This window comes from Harmonia axyridis, chromosome 6 (genome assembly GCF_914767665.1).
Source record: "Harmonia axyridis chromosome 6, icHarAxyr1.1, whole genome shotgun sequence".
Classification (NCBI taxonomy): domain Eukaryota; kingdom Metazoa; phylum Arthropoda; class Insecta; order Coleoptera; family Coccinellidae; genus Harmonia; species Harmonia axyridis.
This window is the reverse complement of record NC_059506.1, coordinates 8,439,838-8,465,409: the sequence shown is the minus strand read 5'-3', so window position 1 is coordinate 8,465,409 and position 25,572 is coordinate 8,439,838. Positions and strand designations below refer to the sequence as shown.

General features: G+C 34.3%; 1 protein-coding gene across 4 annotated transcripts in view; it reads right to left on the bottom strand.

Annotated features, from left to right (window-relative positions):
- Positions 1-25,572, bottom strand: part of LOC123682997 (guanylate cyclase 32E-like) — a 182,272-nt gene that overhangs the window by 24,393 nt on the left and 132,307 nt on the right. For 3 of the 4 annotated variants that reach the window (XM_045621889.1, XM_045621886.1, XM_045621890.1), the window contains 12 exons: positions 23,624-23,732; positions 16,472-16,556; positions 15,290-15,442; positions 14,108-14,266; positions 11,169-11,347; positions 7,821-7,926; positions 7,581-7,763; positions 3,802-3,978; positions 3,417-3,723; positions 2,248-2,417; positions 2,026-2,174; positions 1,435-1,627 (listed from right to left, as the gene is read on the bottom strand). In XM_045621889.1, coding sequence (XP_045477845.1) covers positions 1,435-1,627; positions 2,026-2,174; positions 2,248-2,417; positions 3,417-3,723; positions 3,802-3,978; positions 7,581-7,763; positions 7,821-7,926; positions 11,169-11,347; positions 14,108-14,266; positions 15,290-15,442; positions 16,472-16,556; positions 23,624-23,732 — 1,970 coding nt within the window. The remainder of the gene's footprint in view (positions 1-1,434; positions 1,628-2,025; positions 2,175-2,247; positions 2,418-3,416; positions 3,724-3,801; positions 3,979-7,580; positions 7,764-7,820; positions 7,927-11,168; positions 11,348-14,107; positions 14,267-15,289; positions 15,443-16,471; positions 16,557-23,623; positions 23,733-25,572) is intronic. The other variant, XM_045621888.1, reaches the window with a different exon arrangement.

Sequence of the window (25,572 nt, the reverse complement as noted above, 5' to 3'; positions counted from 1 at the left end):
TGAGAAGTATCTAATATAAATATCCACAATGGAATATCCTGTTTCTTTCAACTCACCTAATTTGTTTTCACATTGAAACAATTATGGCCCTCTTGGAATTATGTCAATCATATGCTCTTAGGATGAATTTATGGAATAGCAATTCAATCTCAATCACATGAAAATTTGTCTAGTATGTACCTAGTCCTAGTGGTATGTTTCGATGTGAGTTTGAATGACCCGAAGAATACAGTATTGTTCGATAGCAGCAGTCTTTAGTGAGATATTGATTGTTGTCATTATAATGGGACTATTTTGTGGAAACTTTTTTAAACATGGGCTTTATGAATAATCTGAACTTTTCAAAAAGAATGTTGATTTTAGTGAAGTATCTTCTTATTATCAGAGCTGTGCCAAAGCTCAGTATTTTGTAATCAAATCGAGGAGTTGAGGTGAGCTTATTCAAATAACTTCATTTTCAAACTAAGTTGGCTATTACTTCAATTCTAAAATCTGAGACATGACATCATAGTAAATATTCATTTCTGTGATTTTTTTCCACAACAGAACAGAGTTGCATTCAGCCAAAGTACCCAATTTTTTGAATTTCACAGATAATTTTTTTTTTTTAAGATCAAGTTATTCGAAAACGGCGCTTTGTACGAGAAAACATGAAGAATACTTTTACTTTTCAAATTAGCCAAATATTCTTCAATGACTGTTCAAATTACTCTTAAGAGTTGGTTTCTTCGAATTTCTGGTATTTTTATGGGATGTAATGTTCATAATAAAGAAACAGAAGAATGTGTATGGAATCTTATGTTCGGATAAGATGTATCACATAAAAAAAAAGCTATATTTCAAAAATCATTTCCTTCAATAGAACCATTTACGAGATATAGCTGAAAATCACATTTTTTTAACGATTTTCAGCAGCCTGTATCTTTTTAACCGGGCCGAATCGGAAAAAATGGTAAAAAAAAGTGTTTCTTTTGACCTCAGGAATCTTGGGTTAAAATATATGTACAAGTCAAAGACTCACCCTGTATACCAGGCTTTTCACCATAATTTGATCCTCCTTTAACTTTGTTACTAAAAGAATTACAAAAAAAAGTTTTTTATGAAAGTTTCAAGAAATCGACTAGTGTTTTTCAAAATGATTTCACAAAACGAAATATATACAGAGTGGGCAACATATTGATTGCAACTTCATTTTTTCAAATGGAACACCTTGTATATTTTTCTATACTTTACTAGCTTTTTTCCCCTGATTTCGAATATATAACATATGTTTGGCCTATCTCTCTTATTCTGAGTAACACAGAGTTTCAAATTTTAAGTTCCACCTGGCAAGCTAAATAATCAGTTTTCAAGTGGAAAACTGCGATAATTCAAAATGCCTTTTTTTGAGTTATCCCAATGGCAACGAAATTCAATTCAATAATATTTCATTACCTTGTAAACGTCATAGTGTGAAATAATGGAATCGAAGCATGTGTACAGGTCATTGAGTAAGTCAATCACTTGCAGAGGTGTGCTATTTGCAGATAGTTCAGTGAAGCCCACAATATCGCTAAAATATATAGTAACGCAATCGAATATTTCGGCTTCAACTTGATCACCTCTTTTGAGTGCTTCGGCCACTGGTCTGAAAAAATATATTCAAAATTAATGAACTAATCAAATTAAAGAAACGTCATCCCCAAATCAGCAGATTTGAAACTTGAAAATATAATATCGACCTGTAATGCTAACATAGTTGTGTGAACACTGCATAGTCAAATAAATAACTAAGAATACACTAATCACATCATACAGTGCTTTGTCGGCATATAATCATTATTTTCACGAATTATACAATTTTCCCAACCTTAGAAATTAGCTTAATTTCAAATCAAATGTACTCTCTGACCTACTGCCTAGGCAAACTGTATGAAATGCTGTGTTCATTCTAACTTGAATCTAGAAGTACACAAATCTGAGATCATTGAAATAGATCATATGAAGTTAATGGACAATTTTTATTTTCGAAATTTCTTTACTAACTTTGGTAACATTCTATGGAGTAATGCATCAGTCTTTTTTTTCTCTTCGGTCAATTGATTTGTTCTCTCCTGAACCAATCCTTCTAAGTTATAGGCATATTTTTCCATTATCGCGAGCATATTATCAAAAATATTTGGCTTCAGTCCCGCCTGAAACAGGAAATTGAAGAATTATTGAATTAACTTTTCTACAGATTCGTATTATTGTATTGATATTCCATACCTGCATTTCTTTCAATCTTACTCGAACATATCGGATATCTGGCCTCTGATCAGGTTCCTCATGCCAACAAGCTTTGATGCATTTGATGATATATTCAGCAGCATCCAATTGCCCTAGTGGTGGTCTGAAGTGATTATCACCATCTATTCTTTTAACCCGATTGATAATTTCTGAAAATTATCCAAATATATTTATAAATAAATAAATAAAAACACTTGACTATACGTTCACAAATTTGTGAACGTATAGTCAAGTGTTTTTATTTATTTATTAATAACGATGTTTCACCAAGTGTTGAGCGAGAGATCTATTTCTTTAAATATATTTAATTTAAATATTTATTTAATGAAGAAGCAAGTTAGTTTATTCACGCTAGAAAAATAAGTACCTATACAGGTTTGATCAATACATTTGAAAATTTAGTACATTCAACGATATTCTAGAGTAGTGACAGTGAATCAATCACTGATATCTCCAAATCACAGGTAGTCACAGTTCCTCGCCTGTGATGAACAACGTGAATAATTATCACACAGCTATGATATCATATCCTACAATGAAAGAAAATATTTTTCCCTGCGAAAATGGGTACTTCGATTCTTTATCTAACACGAATGACGAAAGTATTGCCAGACTAAATAAATACTATGATATTTCAAAGGCAAATGCTAGATGACCCACTCACTATCATATGTATATCAAATATGTTTATTTCTTTTTTTATTTTCAGTGAAATTGAAGGTAAATTATGAAGACGCCAGTGAGTTAATTTGGCATCGGAGAAATATTTTCATGACGTCTAAAATCTAACAACTGGTGAACAAGACCTACCGCCTTTGCAACAGAATATCAAATATAAATTATCGACAAACAAAATATGATGTAAAGATGGAAATATTAAATTTAAAATTATTTTGAATCACAACAAACCGTGCAAAATAAAATTAATTCGATTTAATTTCAGTTGAATTTTCAACTCGAAGAGAGTGAGCGGAAGATTAAGAGCCAATAAGTCATGGAATTCTTGTGTGACTAGTTTAACCTACAAAATAGAATACTGAAGAATCATTCTGGTGTCATTGCAATAAATATCTCCGTTTCTATTATGAATTGCGTTGTTATGGACATCAATTATTATTATTATTAATATTTCCTATAATATATCATACCTAATGGTGATAAATCAAGTACACCCCAGGGACCTGACCGTCCTAGTATTTCATACAGAATTATGCCAAACGAATACACATCTCCTTTTTGAGTCCCTCTAGGAGGAGGCGATTGATGACGAAGCAATTCTGGAGCTTTATAAAGCGCCCTATTCAGTTCTTCGCCATCTGGTTCCGATCGTATTCCTTTGAATTCGTGCAAGCCAAAATCTGAAATTTGCAAAACCCACCGACTGTCTATCAAGCAGTTGCTTGGTCTAAGGTTGCCGTGGGAAATGATTTCGCTATCGTGCAAATAAATCATACCCTGCAAAGAATTGAAAAATTAAAAAAAAATTGTTGTTAGTAATATCGTATAATGCCGAATTGTTAAGTGAGCTCCCACCTTCAGTATATCTGTTACAAGAGAAGAAATGAACATGTTGTCAAGCCTCATGTCTTCGTTTGCTAAAACATCTTCTAAGCTTCCTCTAGCGCAGTAAGCAGTGAAAATTGCCATATTTCCAGGATCAACGCTTGCTCCAATGAAAGGTATTAGGTTTTCATGCCTTAAATCTCTAACCTGGAGACAGTGAAAAAATGTATTAATCTGAGATGTAAAGTGGCGCCAGTAATCATTAATTTCACTGTAGATATCAATGAACAGGATGCCCCAATTACGATGCTGACTGTAAGCATCTCGAGAACTATAAGAATTCAAGGACCACCGAAATCATTTTTCAAAATAATAAGCTTTCAGAGAGCATATATCCTGATATACTCTCGAATCACAGGGCATTTTTGAAGAAATACTGTTTCAAATATAAGGTACGCTATATCTTAGTTTATGTTCGAGGTATTCGAAAAATTCATTGATTTTTATGTTTTAGATCAAACTTATCTTTATATTTTTTGTCTTTATCTTATTATTTTCAATCTCTTGTGCGCCCCTCAATCATGTCAATCAGCTGCCCTTAGAAGGCGCGCCCCACAGTCTGAGAGAAGCTGTTTAAATGATACTCATAACAGACCATAGAATTCTTCTAGTGTTCTCAAATGAAACACCTTGTTTTTCAACGCAGTATTTATCCACAGATTTTTCGCAAAGCATCTCGTTGAAATCTTTAAATAAATGAAAAATATTCATTTATAAGGTGCCCAATCACAAAAATGATGTCCAAAAGCTCAGTATCTTCGAAACGGATGATGACATTGTTGAAAAATCAATAACGGGATGCTTTTCGACAAATCTGCGGCTAAAAAATTTAATTGAAAAATATAGGGTATCCCATTCAAAAAACACCAATTCTTTCTCCTCTTTACTCGCCCATACATATGTATATCTTTAAAACGGTCATTGATTTCAATGATTCGTTCTCAATCTACCTACATCTAAACCATAAAAATCACTGAAAAAAGGCTTATAATTGTCGAGAACCTCTCAGTGAGTATCGAATTTATGACACCTTGATTCAATGATAGACAAGCTATACATACAGGGTTTCCCGGGAAGAATGCGACAAAAGGATACCATGAATGAAGGTCATCATGGAGGACTCGTATAAAAAGGTTTCAATCGCCTTCCTTTGGGATATACAGGTTGATGTTCACCTTATGAGTGAAATTTCACAGTTCAATTACTGTTTAATTAGTCGATCAAATACTTTCTAATTTTGTAACCTTTTAGTATCGCCTTACATCATTATTTCTACTAGAATAGTGTAGTGAAATTTTTGACTTTTTCTATTTTCGTGAAAATTGGATCACCCTGTACTCGAACATTACAATTTTTTTCGTTTTCGTAACCACAAAGAATTAATTCATAAATAAAAATTCAGAATATGCGCTTGACAGTCATACAGGGTGATCAATAATCATTTCCTCATGAAAGAAATTTCAAACGCAGTTGTCATTCATATCAGGTTCTATTAACATTGCATTCATAAGTACAGTCCATTCAGGAATTATTGACATCCCGGGTGGCTTTGGAAAATCGAAATTAAGTTGGTACTGGCTCATTCAGTAACATTTTGAATTGCAGATTTCTGGTTGGCATTGGAAATGTCATTGACAGGAGGTTACATTTTAGTTTGTTTGTGTTATTGGTTTTGATCGAAGAAATTTTGAAACTTAAAAGTTGTATCAATTGAATGATTTGATTGTTACCAAAAGCCGAGCCAAAAGCAACCAATATATTGGCCTTGATGAAATTTGACTAAAAAGCATCTGGATTTCAATCAATCAAAGACAACATTACATATATTTAATTGGTTACAAGTTGAAAACAGTTAATAAAAAAAAAAATTCTCATTGATAAACAAAAAAATATAATAAGTTGAGTACGATTTTATGGTGAATACAGAGAATATTTGCAACAAAATGTGAAATTCATTTATCTGGAGGATACTTGGTTATTTATTCAACAGTGGACTCTAGAAAGAAAACAAAATTTTTTCAAGTATATTCAAGGGTAAAAGTAGAAGGAGCACTACTTTGAATGCTGGATATTTGGATTTTTACCTGGATGTTTTGTTTTGACAGTGGTTATCATGAGGATTATATAAATCTATGAAGACAGAATTATTTTATAATTGGATTGCTAAACAAAGTCTTGGCATTGCATCTATAGTTTATTAATATTCTATATTGAAATTAAGTATTGTTATATCTGTTTTTTGTTCTTCAATGAGTAATCCAAAAATCTAATAAATTCCAATTGCTTTATAGAATTTTTACTGAGTATTTAATCGAAAAATATATTCAGAAGAGTAACTTCAAGAATTTCTTCACCTCTTACCCACTTGAAGATAATAATAGAATGCAATAAAATGTTAAAATTCACAAATTAGAAATAATTTCATGCAAAAATGCTTTTAGTGGGTGAGTTAAAGCTGTTATGGGCAAAATAATTTATGTAATTTAATAGAAACTAGTATAAAAGCATTTCAATAAAAAACAGAAAACTTGAGTACAAATAGTACCTATATTTTTCATACAAGTTTAATCAATCATTCATGTCATGAACAGTTTCAATAAATAGTGACTTTAGAAAGTAATTTACACATCGGCTGATAAATTGGTTCCAATTTGAAAGTTACAGTACAACTGTGATGTCATAATTTTTCATATACTAAATGGATTCTTTGAATTTTATTTCTGTCTTATTATGATATGGCTCTTCCATTCACTAAGCTACAGTATTTAAATTTATCAACCAGTTTTTTCTGTTTTCTTCACCAGTTTAGACACCACAGTTAAAATGATCCATAAGAGTTTTTTGATAAGAATTTTGCAAGCAGGTTGGTATCCAGTGTCCATCAGTAATGCAACAATTTTTGAAGAGCCTTTGGTGAAAAGGAATATGCATATTTTAAATGATCTTCAATGGGATCTTTCATGGGCGACTCTCAAATGAATAGATATCTCTTCATTGGATTTCCTTGGAATGAGATAGCATTTCACTATATTTTTACGTTATATAATCTGAATTTCAAACCATGACTGTATGCGTCCCTTCGTAATAATCGAAATTTCGAAAATTCAGGATCTTTCGGATACAAAAATGATGAAAATAATTTAAAATGGTTATTTCTATGATGAACCATAGCAATTTTTAGTGATATTTTTGTAACCAGAAATAAAGCCGCGACTAGACGTTCATGGCCTACTTCGATGTCAATAATTCCTGAATGGACTGTATTTTAACATGGATAGAATTCCATAAAATGAAATATTCGAATAAAAATATAATTATGCAGACATAAAAGAGTGGAACTCTGCGAGAAAACAAATGCGGGAATGTAGTTATTTAGATCCGGTTGTAGAAAGAGGGCATTCTTTGTTATTTTCAGGAAGTAAAATATACAGCGTTCAAATTAATGAAACACTCATCTCCATTAAGTGAACAAGAAACTATCAAGGAGTAACTATCTAATATTAAGTTAATTGGGAGGAGTTGAAGGTGGTAGGAAGTTGGTTTCTTCCAGAATTTATGGTTTTAATTTCAATTATCTTTTCTCTTCTAACTACTTTTTCACTGCTTGTCCTGTTATGAATGTTCTAAAGGGTATTTTTTCAAACGTAAAAATAGAATCAGTTAGTGACTTATAAATATTTTCTGATGAGTTAGTGAAAAAATATCTATCAAGAGTATAATTTGAATAATGGCTGATAAGATATATTTACCTGTTTTAATTCCTTCCTGATCGATCGTGTTAGATCGAAACTTTTTCTGTTGGAGAACTTTATAGCAACAATATTTCCCTTGTAGAGGCCAATTTTTGTGTAAGCCCTTTTAGGTGAAGTATCTGACATATCTGCAATGCTACCAGTGGGAGCTTGAAACAAACTGAATCTACAAGTTTGAATCTAAAAACACGAAAAAATTATTTTGTTTGGTCAGGAGTGTCCCTGAATATACATTACCATACTTTTACTAGACATTTCGTTAGTTTCAGTGGGTATGATGGTTACATCTTTCATTTCGATTTTCCATAATAAACATGCAAGCTTCTGTTCGTATCTGTAATGCCTGTAAAGTGATTTTAGGAAGCGAAATATGATGTGAATCAACTCATCGATAGTAATCTTAATAATCAGTATCTTTCTAGAGATATTCATAAATCAATATATTTATCTTTGTCTATTGTCTGTGGAATTGAATGACCGCATGTTAATGTGAAACGGAAAGCCACCTGATACTTTATTGATCTGAGTCTGGTCAATAGAACGTGAGAAGTGGGTTGATGTCATACAAATTTTAGAGTGAAACTAGAACACACTGAACAGTTTTTAAGTTGTGCACATCAAAAGTTTCGAATGCAGAACATAAAACTCCAATGATGAATGGTAATTCACTCTCTTTTCTATAAATACACTTTATATTATATTAATATAGAGGAGGGCGAAAGATCTCGCAAGAACCTTGACATAAAGATCTATTATGCATCCCCACACTCTTTACCAGTCCGGCAGTAATATCTAAATGAACTTCATTACCTTCCTGGGAGCTACATTCATCACTTGTTCCGGCTTTAATAACAAGGTGATGTAGCCTTTTCCGGTGAACAGCTTCACATTCGCAAAGCTAGTGTTTGGCTGTCTCAGTGGCATCTTGACAGATGCGACATGTGTCATCAGACGCTTTTCCCATATTTTTCAGATGATACCTTACAGGAGAATGTCCCTCAAGTGCGCCCGTCAGATTCCTCAATTCCTGTTTACTGAGTGGGAGAACATTTTCCTGCTCTTCGAGTAAGAGTGAAGTGACTTGGCCTATCGTTGACCATTGAGTGTCCACCAGAACGCTAGCTTCCTCTTTTGTTCCCATTCCTTGACTACCATTGCTTGATGATTGAATGGAAAACCATGAAATGGCTGTGACCCGAGGAAATAGACAGTGGTGGCGAAACAATTGTCCGTAATATTAAAACAGTAGTGGAAATTACTCTCGTTCTATTTTATCTACAAAACAAGAAGATCTTCGTTTTTCAATGTACACCGCACCTACGGGACGTTTTTCGACATATTTATTTTTCGATAACTACACCTAGATAGTTGATTGGATTAACCCTTAAAATAGATGGACATGTGCGCCCCCTGAAAGTTACCCTTTCCATCAGGAATGACAAGGGATTCTCATCGAGTTTATTTTAACTTCTTCTTCTTTAAGTGCCGTCTCCTCAACGGAGGTTGGCGACCATCAACTGGAATTCCTCTCTGTCTCGTGCCAAATGGATGATCGTACTGGCCTCTCTTATATCTTTCTTTATTTTAACAGGTAATAGAAAAAAAGACAAATTTGCTCTAATTGAAGTTTAATGTCAGCAAATTGAAGTTCAGCCATCCATATATATTAGCCAGATATTTATTTGTAGTTTTATAAACGTTGTTCCATGACTCACCTATAAAAACAATTGCAGTTTGGTCGGCGTATGTAACAATTTTACCAGGGATGTTTTGCTGAGTGAGAATGTCCCTCATATAAATCAGAAACAACAATGGCCCATATATTGTTTCCTGAGGCACTCACACAAATTGTTCTTCTTTAATTTGTAAGCCATTTCCCTCATATCTAATTTCTCAGCTCTGCTAATTTTGATGCACTTGTGCAATTACTTACGAATATTTCCCTCCTGTCAAAAATTCTATGTATCTGGGGAACAATTATCGAAAATTACAGCAATAATTGCATTGTAGGAAGCGAAACAGCACTGCGATAATTGTTCTATTCATAGATGCTTAGTTTCTATGCATCTAACACAGCTCGAATCCATGGCAATTCCATTCTAAATCAGTTTGACAAGTAATGTAACAGTTTATTCGGGAAATATTTCCCCCGAATTACACTCGTGCATCAAAATGACCGGATAATTTCGCATTCTAGCGTGTTTTCTTTGAAAAACTGCATTCGGTCATTTTCATTTTTGGAGAAAGAGCCCGACACTGAAGGTGGAGAGCTCTTTCTCCAAAAATGAAAATGAACTCATGCAGTTTTTATGAATATTTCCCTCCTGTCAAAAATTCTATGTATCTGGAGAACAATTATCGAAAATTACAGCGATAATTGCATTGTAGGAAGCGAAACTGCACTGCGATAATTGTTCTGTTCATAGATGCATAGTTTCTATGCATCTTACACAGTTCGAATCTATGGCAATTCCATTCTAAATCAGTTTGACAGGTAATGTAACAGTTCATTCGGGAAATATTCCCCCGAATTACACTCGTGCATCAAAATGACCGGATAATTTCGCATTCCAGCGTGTTTTCTTTGAAAAACTGCATTCGGTCATTTTCATTTTTGGAGAAAGAGCCCTCCACCTTCGGTGTCGGGCTCTTTCTCCAAAAATGAAAATGAACTCATGCAGTTTTTATGACAACACGCTGTCATGCAAAATTATCGGTAATTTTGATGCACTTGTGCAATTACCTACGACAACACGCTGTCATGCAAAATTATCGGTGATTTTGATGCACTTGTGCAATTACTTAGGGATATTTTCCTCCTTGTCAAAAATTCTATGTAAATGGAATGCAATTATCGAAAATTACAGCGAATATTTCCTTCTTGTCAAAAATTCTATGTATATAGAGAACAATTATCGAAAATTACAGCGAATATTTCCCTCCTGTCAAAAATGCTATCTATATGGAGAATTATCGAAAATTACAGCGATAATTGCATTGTAGGAAGCGAAACAGTACTGCGATAATTGTTCTGTTCATAGATGCTTAGTTTCTATGCATCTTACACAGTTCGAATCTATGGCAATTCCATTCTACATCAGTTTGACAAGTGTTGTAACAGTTTATTCGGGAAATATTCCCCCGAATTACACTCGTGCATCAAAATGACCGGATAATTTCGCATTCCAGCGTGTTTTCTTTGAAAAACTGCATTCGGTCATTTTCATTTTTGAACTCATGCAGTTTTTATGACAACACGCTGTCATGCAAAATTATCGGTAATTTAGATGCACTTGTGCAATTACTTACGATAATTATACCCCTAGCTGTACAGGTACAGGTACATAAATGTCACAAATTATCAAAAAGTAGTTAGGAATTCCAACTATTATATTTTATTGGTTAGAACCACGAGGTTGAATTTCAATTCCCACTTCAATATGGTTCAAAGTGACCATAACAGCATCAGGAGGTTTAAGAATTACCGATTCCAGACATAATTGTCTTTGATCAGTAGGTAAAATGTGCCTATTGACACTTACTATTCCTCAAAATACCAATGGTACGACATAATATCAAACTTACTTTAATGCAAACATTATGCATACTACCAGAAGGGACGCCGCGGATGACATACTAACAATTAACTTCCAATTAGGTCTGCTGATACACTTTTCTCCATGAAATCCACAAGCAGGTTCAGCAACAGGTAGCTTTCCACCAACCCATTGAATTGTACGATCTGAGTCAAAGTACTTGAATTCCTAGAACAAAATCATCTCTGGTTACGTTATGACGTTCAAGTGAAAATAAATTCGATAGTTGAATTCTATGGAGAATTTAATACAAATTGCTTCGATATAAGTATAGTATATCCAAAGTCACTTGAACTAGTCCATAAAAACGCTTGGCTAGATGTCCCTTTGATGTGGATACTGCGATCCGCTACATACTGGGGTTTATTTGAAAGTATTGTAAGGCAATAAATTCACTGGCCCTAAAGGAATTTCTAGAAACCTGGACAACCCTTGTTAAGTCGAAATATTCTGGCTTCCTCCAAGTGACTTTGGATGAACTATACTATTATTGTTGTTGAAGTTTGGTCCAATTGTAAAAACTTTGAAGTTATTGGTCAATTAATAAATTCGAACACAAGGCCGTGAGTGAAATTTTCAATTTCAAGGTATTGTCGATCAATTAATTGTTGGGTGAATAATTTGCAGCGTTATGCTGGAAGTGGCAAAATTCACAGTGCAGAAGTCTACACAGAATGCAACCGACTCTTCCAACTGAAGGTTTTTCCAATAAAAGATATCATTTCGAATAGCCTGCTATCTTGGCAGCTGTCACTTTGAAAGCTATCCTCTTTAGGCATTTGACAAGGAAGAACTACGACATTACTAAAGATGAAACGATACACTATTCAACAACCCAATGAAATTGCTAAAATTCACTACAAATTGAAAATTTTGTAGTCACATAACTATAGCACTTTTGGGTAATCGTGAAGCAACTTCTGGACCGGCAATAGTGAAACTGGTGGAAAAAATTTGAGCTGTTGCGCCCAGTTAGTGATGTCAAGTATCGAAACTGTATGCATCACCTAAGAAGAACTGAGAATATAGCAGAATTGTTGACGAAAGTCCAGTTTTGTCGATCTTGGAAATTAAGCTATGGTTGATGATTTTTAGGGTCGCAATTGGAAGATTCTGATGTCGACGAAGTTTATTCTCAACAAGACGGCGCAACGAGGGAAACGGAAACAATCAAATTCTGCAAGAAAAGTTTCCTGGCCGTTTACTTTTCGAAAAGGTGATCACAACTGTCCACCTAGATCTCAAAATCTCTTAAAAAACTCATCAAAACATCAAAATGAAACCTTTTAATGGAGGACCATTCCGCGTGTTGAATCGAAGAATAGCCATCATATTTCGAGTTTCGACCATATTTCCCTTTTTTTTCAGAACCGTTCTTTATTGCTGAGCAGTCACCAAAGGTGTCGCTTATGCCCTTGTATCATTTTTTTATTTCAAAGTCGGTAATTCTAACGATGCATATAAGTTAATTTGACTTATGCCTTATGACTTGTTACCTTCTTTTATCTTAGCCAAATAGTTCTCAAAAAATTTTGGACCATAGAATATTACACCGCACTCCATATTATAAATTCTATTAAAATCTCTATGTATGCTTCCTTTTTGCCGTGCTTCCAGTTGAATGATGCTAGATGAAAACGATGCTTCGCTTAGTTGGTGAAAAGCGATATAAAATTAGGCGATAACGGAGCGTTGTCGAATTGGAACCTTATTTATGAACGTCATTAATTTTTTTGAATACCTATCGTCCCGGAATAATTGCCTCATAAAAGATCATGATTACACCTAAGCTCAATATAGGTTCAACATGTTTAGTTCGGTAAAGTGCAGAAAAATGAATGAGATGAGTTTTCTGTATAGAATTACGAATGACGTCCTTCTGGTGTCCACACTTTTTTCAGTTATTGTTGTTGTTCCCGAGAAAATATTAAGATCAAAGGAATACTCATCCGGCATCCCTTTTCAATTCAAACATTTTAAAACAAAAGCTGTAGGATAATGATTTTTCACTAATTTGTTCTGATATATATTAAAACAACAATAAATCTTTTTGTAATATTTAACGATGATTATTAATTCGAAATTATTGTTATTTGAAATTATATTTCAATTGTATGATTTGTTTTCTTATAATTTGTTAATACTGTGACTATTCCTATTTTCAAAGTGTATAATAAAAATTAATATACAGGGTGTTTCCTAAACATGCGGCAAAAATTCAGGGGGTTGTTCCTTGGACTATTCTAAGAATATTTTGTCCTTTGATGATTTTTGAAAAACCTCTTTGTTTCGAAGATACAGGGCGAACAACATTTTTCATATTTTTAAAATTAATAATAGTTTAAATAAAAATGCGTACCGCACTGTGTTTACTAAGTAGGTACAATTTATTTTTAAATTTGTTTAACAACATTCCAATTACTAAAAACGGCCAGTTTTTTGACTAAAAATTGATAAGTGCAGATGGTAAAGGAATACAGATTAAACACGGTTTTCATTTGAATTCGTTTTGTGATGTATTAGCAATTTTTAGTCAAAAAACTGGCCGTTTTTAGTAATTGGAATGTTGTTAAACAAATTTAAAAATAAATTGTACCTACTTAGTAAACACAGTGCGGTACGCATTTTTATTTAAACTATTATTAATTTTAAAAATATGAAAAATGTTGTTCGCCCTGTATCTTCGAAACAAAGAGGTTTTTCAAAAATCATCAAAGGACAAAATATTCTTAGAATAGTCCAAGGAACAACCCCCTGAATTTTTGCCGCATGTTTAGGAAACACCCTGTATAATATTATCTAATAAACAAACATTCATGTTCATATAAATTGAAAGGATATCTCATCCAAAAAAGAATAAACATCATACTTAAACTAACTCGAAAGCCTCAACATTTGCCACAACACCAATGCGTTAAACGAACTTACTGGTATGGCGTAAGGAGTGCTACTACTATTGGGATTGTACTGAAAATAACCTACAGGTTGCATACTCATCGAGAGGATAGATCCATTGACATCCGTATCATCTAATAGAGCTACTACAGTGAAGTTTCCCTCAGCATCCCCATTACCGTCAATGAATACCTAAAAAAAAATAATTAAGTATATCATTTGACGAAATAATATTTGAAAACACCAACGGAAATATCTTAAAATTATATTGAAGCAATCATATATCTCTATATTATGCACTTCTATGAAATAAATCCAATCCTCAAAACACAAAAGTCAAAAAGCGACAGGACAACACTACCGAGGAATGAAGGAGGTAAGCGTCTGATACACATCATGGAACTTGTTCATAAAAATAGAAACCTTACGAACATACTTCAGACGAAGCAAGTTCGTCAGGGGTCTCCACATATTGTCTGAAGTAGACGACTCAACACCTTCACAACGGTAAAAAGGCCTTGTTTTAGGCACAAACCAGGCAATCCCAAAATATTGCAAAAGAGAGATGAGGGGAGTCTCTGAACCAGGATCAAGTCGACATTGCAGCGTTGATCTATTTAATTGGCACACATCTGTTGAAATGTATCCAGAAACTTTTTTCCTCTAGCCATCCAAGATTTAGTGATCTACTGCAAACATACCATACAGAATCGCAATTATTGACGATAGACTCCGATATGGAAGTCCAAGAATGAAGAAATCCAACATATCATAGGAAGATGACAAATGTTTGCAGGTAACAAATATAAAGAAAAACACGATGCAGTAAAGAAAATGGACGAGCACGATAACAATATACTAGATATGTCATACGCACTATATGGTACATGAGCAATCAACAGATTAGAGATGACCTGTAGAAGATATCATTGAACAGACAGAATGGATGCTAGAACATAATAATAGCGAAACAACAAAAAATATTCGAGTCCTGGTCAAAAAGTCTGACAAAAGAGTCCCTTCGTGTAGAGCCTAATAGAAAATCCGTAGCAATTAAGAAAAGTTGTTCTTTCCTCGAAATCAGCTGCAGAAGAAATTGGCTAAGACAAGAGGTATAAGGTAAAAATCCTGAATTCTAAACATGAGGAACTGAGAGACGTGACCGAATTGGCGAAAGTATTAAAGCATGAAGTCAACATTTGCTAATGTACTCACATCGTATCCTTGAATGGAATGATAATATCTATTAACGATCCGTTTCAAAAGAGCTGTACCATTTTTCGGATCTTCATCGCTTTCCAAGACTTCGGTCAGTGCTCTGGCATAAATCATTACAGCGTCGTACAGATAAGCTGCTTGAATTGGTACCTGAAAGTATTAGTTTTTATTTTTAGTTCACTGAAACGGGGTCGTTACGGCTTTGTTAGCCTAGCCAGCCGGGAACTGAGACCAAGTTGATTTTTTGTTCTTAACCCTAGCTATTAATACAATCTCAGGGAGGCCGCCGATTCTGTTACCGAAACTGACGACATCCTTAGGAGCCTTGGCTATTATTTCATGAGTATCTAGAACTGAATTTCCCATGTGAGTGGTTTATAGGCAACTCAGACCTGGGCATTTGCACACTATGATTTTAGCTGTTTCTAACTCCTTTCCACAGAGCTATCTCACCTGCTGACTTACCTATTCGGTAAAACAGGTATTTGCAACGATAATATCTTATCAGCATTCCTACCATGGTGGTAACTTCAGGAGCTTTCTGAAATAGGTCAGTGAAAACACCACAATTTTTTTCCCTAAGCAAGACCCGGGAGTATTCCACGAAGGTTTTCCTATTGTCTAACTCCCATTGTTGGACCACTGTTATTTGTATTTTCAAAGCCCACAGAAGGGCTCAGGACCAAGAGGTGTCAACGTTGATGTCCTTTCCGCAAGTTCATTGGCTTTTTCATTTCCTTCAATACTACTATGGTAATCGTATTAGAGTCACTTTTTCGCTTCCTGCCAGTTGCTTTATTTTATCAAGGCACTCCCATGTCAATAGAGACCCCTAGCTACATGATTCCAGGGACTTAGCTTAGCCTGGCTATCCATAGTAAGGTAAATACATTCCCCGTTTGGGATTTCTTTTAAGACACTTTTGGGCGCTAGTGTCTCGGTTTGCAAAATGGAGGGCTCACTTCACAGGGATCTAGAGATTCTTGTTTTAGGCCCATATACTCAATACCTGTGCCTTTTCCTGATTTTGACTCATCCGTATACCATATGGAGGACTTTTTGTGCAAACGATTTAGGAAGTTAGTTGATAGGGAGTCATGAAACGAAATTGAAAGCGAATGTTATTTTCAGTGGAGAATAGTAGTAAACACAAAGTTCCATGAGTCATTAGATACTTACCGATATACTGTCAAAAATTTTTGGATGATATGGAACACAGAAAGGAGATTTTATAGATATCGCCTTTATCCTCTCACATAATTCGCTGAAACGTCAATGAAAAATTATGCAAGTGTTTCATGAATAACTATATTTTTGTAGGTAATAATTATAGTTGATAATTATGTGAATACTATTGAATATTGAGGTGAAAAAAATAACTTGTGCACGTGCAATAGTAATTATTACTGCTGAATAATTATATCAGGTGGTGTTGAGGATCCACCTCAATTTTCCATATAAACAAACTTTGAACTTCAATATCTTTTGCCGTTTACTGCTTCATCTCAGTGTTATTCACCTCTGTTAAAATGATGAGTTCGGCTCTAGGGGATGGCAATAGTCCAATAATAAGTACATAGTTGAATACTTATTACACCGATTTTTATAGAGTTTTCACATCATTTCTTTAATTAATTATCTGCATTGTGAATGAAAATATTTTTAATTTGCGAATTGAAAAAAAGTTGGTAACTATATGCTTCGAAAAAAGAAAGAAGATATAGTGAATGTACCACTTCGTTCACCGTACGAAATTTGGTTGGGAAATAGATAGGTACCTAATGTTTGAGTTATACGCGGAAAGCCACGTGGTGGTAATTCTCCTTAACACACACTTTCTAATGATGTGTTATCGTCACAGCCCTTCTTTATAAGGGGATTTTTTACCTTTTTGAAAGACTTCACACTTTCATTAAATTAAATGGTCTTCTAGGAATGGTATTTGCAGGTCATCGTGTATCCATACGTTGCTGATAAATCATGGTGCTTTTATGACTTGTCTCAGGATTGTCTGCTGCACGACTTGAAGTCTCTGTTGTTATGATGTGTTGTTGCCATATTGGGGCCGATTCTCTTTTTATTATATATAAATAGATTTGGAGCCAGCATACTCCACGATTTTGTTGCCTATGCGGACGATATATCTTTTTTAAAGTCTTCGATAAATGCGTTGTTCTTAAGAGAAGAAGTCCAGAAATTGTTGTACGCCGCTTGCAGGTTTTACAGCAACCACAATCTATATTTTAATGCTAAGAAGACCCAAGTAATTCGTTTTCATAACTATAAACAACAGTCTGTTGAGTTACAACTTGATCTCGGTGATACACTCCTGTCCAATATGAATACGGTCAAATTTCTTGGTGTTGAATTTGATGAAGACGTGGATGTTGACCAGCTTGTGAGTATCTATTATGCAAAAGTGGAATCTCGTCTTCGATATGGAATCTGCTTGTGGGGCATCTCAACCAAATCAAAGGATGTATTTGTTGCACAGAAAGCAATTTTGAGGTGCATTTTTAACATCCCTAGGAGAGAAACCTGCACACTGGCTTTTAGGTCCGGCAATATTTTGACGCTTGCCGGTTTATATATTTTTGAAATTTCGTGTTATATTTATAGCAACATAAGCTCTTTCAAACGTAACGAAGAGATTCATAACCTGAATACACGCCGAAAAGGATTGATTCACACGCAGGTTGCAAAATACAGGATTGCTCAGAGTGCACCTAACTATCTAGGACCACGTATTTTTAATCATTTATCGGAAAATATTAGGTCCAGTTCAACACTTAAGATGTTTAGGACGCGTCTTAAAGCATTTTTGATGCAGAATAGTTTTTATACTGTGCAAGATTTTTTTAACTGTCCTGTACATTAATATAAGTTTTTATATATGTTTATACAATTGTTTTTGATTTCTATGTTGATATTTCTATATTTTAAAATTTTTGACGTTTCCGATACAATGTAATAATTGTCTTATGGAAATAAAGATTAGATTGATTGATTGCCAAGTGAGATTCTTGTCATGTATCACTCCCAGATACTTGGCCATTTCCATTCGATCCTCCTACCGTACATTACGACTGGGGATCTTTCCTCTTTCGGCTGAAGAAAAAAGCCTCGTTCTTCTCACGCTTCACTTCAATTCTCCATCAAGAGAACCATGAAATCTCGTAATGACATGTCTCCATGTATTTCGTGGCTATTTTGGTTCACCTTAAACTCACAAGAATGACGATATCGTCAGCACAAAGTGCCATGGAGGTTTTCTCCGTTTTCGGCATTTCGGATAAATATAATGTAAACAATAACGGTGACAGCAGAGATCCATGCGGGACTCCGGCAGAGAGTGCCCTATCTGAAGACAGTACTCCATCAACTTTTTATTGTTTATGAGACTTCTGCATTTCTGATATTGTTATGAAGGGCGTTTTTGGATGGTGAGTCATGATTTTTTGGGACTCGTTGTATTCGTTTTGGTGAAAAAATTCGATGGAGAAAATTATATAAAAAGAGACAAATACAAAAAATTGAACCCTCTTCGAGATATTTGACTTTTTGTAGTCAGATGCAGTTTCATTCATAGCGGGATTTACCGATAACCAGAGAAGTTGTTTCAAAAAATCATGACTCACCCGCTAAAAACACCCCTCATAACAATATCAGAAATGTAGAAGTATAATAAAAACATCTAAATATTTCAACAACATACATTTATGCACGAAATTTCAATCTGGTAGCAATCACCGTTTAGAAGTCATGCGGAGAATTTTTTTTTAATTTCATCAACTTTGGAAGGATACATCTCCCTTAATATGCATTAATTTTTTTTCAGTTTCATCAACTTTGGAAGGATATATCTCCCTTAATATGCATTTTGGGGCATAAGTTTATTTATCAAACTATGCTTATTTTTTATATTAATGTTCTATCACCCCCAGAAAGCTCGATACACATTTTTGGCTCAACTTGACGACAGAATTATTTCAGTACTACATGAATTATAGAAAATTTTTACAAACTACGATTAACATGAGAAAAATAAGATAATCACTGATTTGAAGTTAGGAGATTTCGCGTACTTGTTCAAATTCCTATTCAAATAATTTTTTCAAGTGATTCCGCATGAACCTTCAAACTGCTTTTTACAACCAAGTATTACCAGAAATGAGAGCTCCCCGATTGATAAGCAAAAACCCGAAAATTGCAAAAAATCCATTTTCATAGCTCCATACCTCGAAAACTGTCCATTTTTGAGCTTTGTGGCTAAGGACTTTTCTGATCTGTTCATCAAGAACTACAACATATCAAAAATTCAGCCAAATTCACGGAAAGCCATTTCCCATACTAAACGTGCGGGGTCCTTTGAAAAATAAAATTTCCGACCTAAATATCTTGTGGGTTTCACCCACCTACTTCAACTAATCAATATAAGTGCATTAGCATCAAACACTCATTTAACTTGAGAGTGATGGAAGCCGAGAAAAATATTACGTGATACATTCAATTTGATATTATTTCACTTTCATCCAAGAACCGAGAAAAAGTATAAAAATAAGAAATGCATCATTGGAAGCTGATGTGTTTTCTTTTTTGATATATTAATATCAAAAATTTATCCATTCAAATGAAAGTGATCTTCTCATTGAAATTCACAGATGATATCTTCTTGCATATTGGCACTTTTTGGAATATCTCTGTAAATAACCGAAAAAATTATAACCAAATATAGCCATTGTCGTAAAGGCAGTTTGAGGTTCAGTGCATTATCAGTTCAAATAAACTTGGTTTTATGTCTGTTCAAGGTTCAATTTTCAGATACCTTACTTTATCGATCAACTATCTTGTAGAAACAAAAATTGCAATTGAATCTGAAGGATACTTTCAAAGAGATCGAAGGACGGGTATAACTGATTTTGACCTAAAATTAACCACAAGGGGCGACAGAAATGCTAGAGCGGACCCTGAGATATACGCTGACAATAGAAATATTAGTATCAATAGGTATTAATTTTTGCGTGATGTTTTATACGAATGTTATTCCAATAAAGGCATTTTTAATCCCTTCTGGCAGAAGACCAGCGGTGAGAAGGGGTAGGAAACGGAGATGTGGCCCCTATGTTAAGATTTCCAGAAACTATATTACTAAATATCAAATAATTTGACAACTTTGTGTCTAATCCTTCACAATAATATATCTGTATGATATACACTGCTCAACAATTGATAGGGATCACTTTCTTGTTCTAAATTTATTTCTGAAATATTCGCTCCAAGATTATAAATTAAGTCAGATATCAGAGTATTTTCAGTTGATAATATGGTTCACTTGAGAAAAGAAAGAAAAAAATGGAAAGTTGGAGAGAAAAAAAGACTTTATTAGGAACATTCAAAATTCTGTGTTTGAATAACATAAAAATTTTATGATGAAACCACAAAAAGGCTGAAGTTTCGGTTAAGCTAGTACCTAGTTGGTCCCCCACGAGCTCGTCTCAAGCATTCTACCCTATGAGACATACTTTCGATCAAACGATTTATAAAATTTTGGGGCAAATATCCCGTAAAGAGTTAGAAAGGTCCTCCAGGTTATTGATCGGTTGTTCTAAGGTTGACAATTGTCTAGACATCTCTGACCAGACATGTTCGATGCAATTCATGTCTGGAGAGCGAGCTGGCCAGTCCATCCTATCAATAGCATGAGTTTCTAGCGCTTCATTAACCAGACGACTACGGTGTGGACGGGCATTATCGTCAATTAAAATGAAATTCTCGCCCACGGCAGCCGCAAACGGAATAATTATGGGTTCAACAATCATATCGTGATATCTCTGGCTGGTCATGGTGGTGTTCTGCAGAACAACCAACTCTGTGCGTTGGTTCAAACAAATGCCTCCCCATACACATATAGAACCTCCGCCAAAAGCTGTTGTGGGTACCATAAACTGTTCTGCATACCTTCGACCTCTTTCCCTCCAAGCAAGAATACATCCATCGGAGTTGACCAAACGAAATCTAGACTCATCCGTAAATAAACAGCGGCTCCAATCTTCAAGTGTCCAATTGCGGTGCTCCTCAGCCCATTGCCGTCGATGAACCCGGTGTTCCCTATTCAAACGGGGATGTTGTACCCTCCTACCTGCTCTCAAACCACGAACATGTAGTCGTCGTCTTACAGTCTGGTTCGAAATTAGAACTCCTGTTGCAACTCTCAGTGATCTATTGAGCCGCGACGCCGGGTAAGTGGGATTTCTCCTAGCATTGAGGATCAAAAGACGATCTTGGGCAGCTGTTGTACTGCGCTGCCGACCACCCCCATGAACATAGCTACTGAGTCGTTTTGGATGAACCTATTCCAAGCCCGACTCACGACACTTTGCGATACATTCAACCGCCGGGACACTTCTCGCTGGGACAAACCTTCCTGTATCCACCGTATGATTTGGTCCAGTGGCACAGGAGCCAAACGTCTTCTCGGATTGACTGATAAGCTGATATTGTTCTCATTTCTTCAATTATTGTCACCTTATGTGTTTGAACGAGAGAAAAAAAACAGATTTAATAACAAATACCACATTGCTTTTCACTCCACCTGTAACAGCCTACAGATAATAATCGATTTTGTGAACAAGAGCCTATGAAGTGAGGAAGACTTTGATATAATCAACTCAAAATATCTTACTTTTTCCTTAGAGAACATATAATGTACAGATATTCACGAGATAACTTGAAAAAAATACAAATGAAGAGAAGTTCATAAGTGATCCCTAGCAATTGTTGATCAGTGTATTTAGTTTTAGTATCTAATTGTATTATTAAATACAAAAATTCCGAAACGTACGTCTGTCTTCATGTTAATTTCGCTATTCAATTTGTTAACCGTTTACTCAATTTGTACAGTTTTAGTCATTTTGAATTTTCGTTTGGTTGATTATTAAATTTGTCATCTTTAGAATTGGAATATATTCCAAGACAAAAATAAACTAAATATATCATACAGATATATTATTGTGAAGGATTAGATACAAAGTTGTCAAATTATTTGATATTTATTAAATATCCTTCATCAAGAAGACTCATTAAACTTTTATAATTTGATGTAATCATTTATTGATTGAAGAGTCATCATCAACCAATTGATAAATTTAAAATTTCTAAAATTGTTCATTCAATTGTAAATGTCGATTTGTAGGTAGGTATAGTTATTTCAAGAGAATAACAAGAAAGAAATCTATAACTACCTTCTGTAATGGCTTGCTCTGTGAATCCTTACTACAGCAACCGTTACGTTTAGTTAGTTTGTAGTTTCTCAATTGCAATTTTTGTGAAATGGATATACAAGTGGTGAGTGTAAATTCAATAATTTTGTGGAACTATAGGGCACTGATGAGGAAAAATTGTATTATTTAATACAAAAATTCCGAAACGTACGTCTGTCTTTATGTTAATTCAGCTATTCAATTTGTTGACCGTTTACTCAATTTGTACACTTTTAGTCATTTTGAATTTTCGTTTGGTTGATTATTAAATTTGACATTTTTAGAATTGGAATATATTCCAAGACAAATTTAAACTAAATATATCATACAGATATATTATTACAAAGTTGTCAAATTATTTGATATTTATCAAATATCCTTATTAAACTTACTATACTATATTACTTAGATGTGAATGGGCAGGTGTAAAAAAGAATTCGTTCCTATTGGAAGAATTATTTCATATTAATAATATATTTTTCAAGTAAATAAATGGTTTATTTACTTGAAAAATATATTATTAATATGAAATAATTCTTCCATGAAGAATTATTTCATATTAATAATATATTTTAATAAATAAGTAAATTTAGTAAATAAACCATAACAATCGAAGACTTCATAAATCATGAGTATTTCATATAATTTTTATAGCAGTCTAGGTAATTTTCACTATTTCACTGTACCAAATAGAGATTCTACATAGCTTTGAGTATTTTGTGGATTTGGTGAACTTATTTATTTCAAGTTAGTGATCGATGTTCGATCATTCTTTTCTATTCCTTTTTCTTTATCTCAATTATTGAGGGTTAGGTGAAATAATAGTCTCACGACTTTTAATATTTATGTAATTTTTAAGCTATAAAACCTGAGGCTGCTTGAACTGAATCTTGCCCTCAAATCTGTGAATTTCTTTTTTAGCATAAATAATGTCCTCCATTATTATCAATATATCAGATCAAAAGGTTATTAATTCTAAAAATTATTGATTTTTTGTTGTCAACTTGAATCAAATGCCTTATAAGCTCATTAATTCATCTCAACATTACTATTTTACGAACCACAAACTCACCTGTAATCCGGATTTCTCGGATGTGAAGGTGTGAGTTTCAAAACAGATCTAAATCCCATCAGGTCACTGCCATTTGCCCAGGTTTCATTGAGGAATGGATCCAAATAATCTGCATAAAAACACTCTCTCACTGAATGATAAGTATTATCGAGAAAAATATTCAATGGAGGCTAAACTCCAATCTTTCAAAATCATGTTGGGAGGAAATTGCCTAGAATTTAATCATTTCATGTATTTTCCTTGACCTTTCATCCCGTCACGATCGCAAAGGCTAACAGAACTTCCAAGATACATTTTCTTCTGCATAATTCATGACGTAGCATTCCAAAATATATATGTAGGATAGATCCCTGATTCATGATTGCGAAAAAGTGCATTTCTATAACTGATTTGAGATGGGAAATAGAAACGGATGACATCAATCGAAGAATGTTTTCGTACAATCATTCTATTCCAATCATTCCAAAGGTTTTTAGTAACATTTTAGGATTTCGATATGAAATGAACAAAGCTAATTAGATCCCGTAGTGTAGAAATGCTATTTTAATCTGTATACCGCGAAAGGAAACCAAAACACTCTTTCACTGTTTCCTCGAAGACCAGAAGTATGGTTATTCAGTCAGTATATAGTTGGAACCTATTACATCGCTATGTATGTACATGGTGGGCAAATAAGCGAGGTAAGCGGCTAAACTCAGGATCCACTCATCGTAGAGACTCGCGGTAAAAATTTTTACCACTAAAGTGTACAAGAAAACACACTGAAAATTGTTTTGACTTTCATACCTCTACCGCTAGGGAGCGTAATAGCTACCGTCGAGTAGAAAATGAATTTTACTCGAAAATGATTCATATGAAGTTGAAGAAAAAATATCATCACTGTAATCCTTGGAAAATTCTCTATCTTTTTGAACTGTCACTTTTGATTTTACGACATCAAATAAGGGTAGGTGAAAGGGAGAAATCTGACTGATTGAAATGCCTCTAACTTCAGTTTGGCTCAACATCTTTGAGCAAAGTAGATCTCGTCTGAAAGATAATATCTTGTTGATTGAGGACAAAATATATTCATGATGAATTTGTTTTTGCTGTTTTTGATAGGGGGCGCTAAAACAGAAGTTCATTGTTTTGTTCATTTTATTCGGGAATTTCAAATGTAATGATAGGATTTCCTTAACAGAAACAAAAATTCCATCGAATTCACATGAAAAAAACCTGAAGGTCGCAAAGCGATAGTTTCAGGCGTTCTGAAGTTATGGCCGAGAGAAGATATTCTTCAACTGATGAACTGCAAAAAAACAAATTGTGTCTTCAAGTTCTGACAGCAACAGAAATTCCTACAAATTTGTATGAAAAAACCAAAAGGTCACAAAGCGATAGCTTCAGGCGTTCTGGAGTTATGGCCGAAAAAAGATATTCTTCAACTGATGCACTGAAAAACTAAACTGTGTCTTCTTTCGGCCATAACTCAAGACCGCCTGTAACTATCGCTTTGCGACCTTTTGTTTTTTTTTTTCATATAAATTTGATGGAAGTAATTGTTCAGAAGATATGAAATTCGAGCAAAGGCCATAAAGTTGATAAAGTTTCAGTTTGGTGCGCGATATCAACTGATAGGATTTCCAGGCTTTATATGGTACAAGTTGGAAGCGAAGATGTGGACAGTCAAAATTACATTCACAACTTAAAGAAAACTCAATGAAATAGACAAAACTAACAAGGTCTTTTTAGTCTGGGTTCAAGGTCACTCAGGAACTGAAACCTAAAGGATGTGAAGAGACATATACACTGTAAGTAGCCCAAACTCCTTTAATTGGCCTGGAACCTTTCTGTACCTACAAGAAAGAGTTTCAGTAGAAGAAAACACCTGAAAAAGAAACACTGGCAAAACCTTTCTGGGCTGGATCTTTCCAAAAAGTTTCGTCGAACCTTTGACACTGCAATATCTA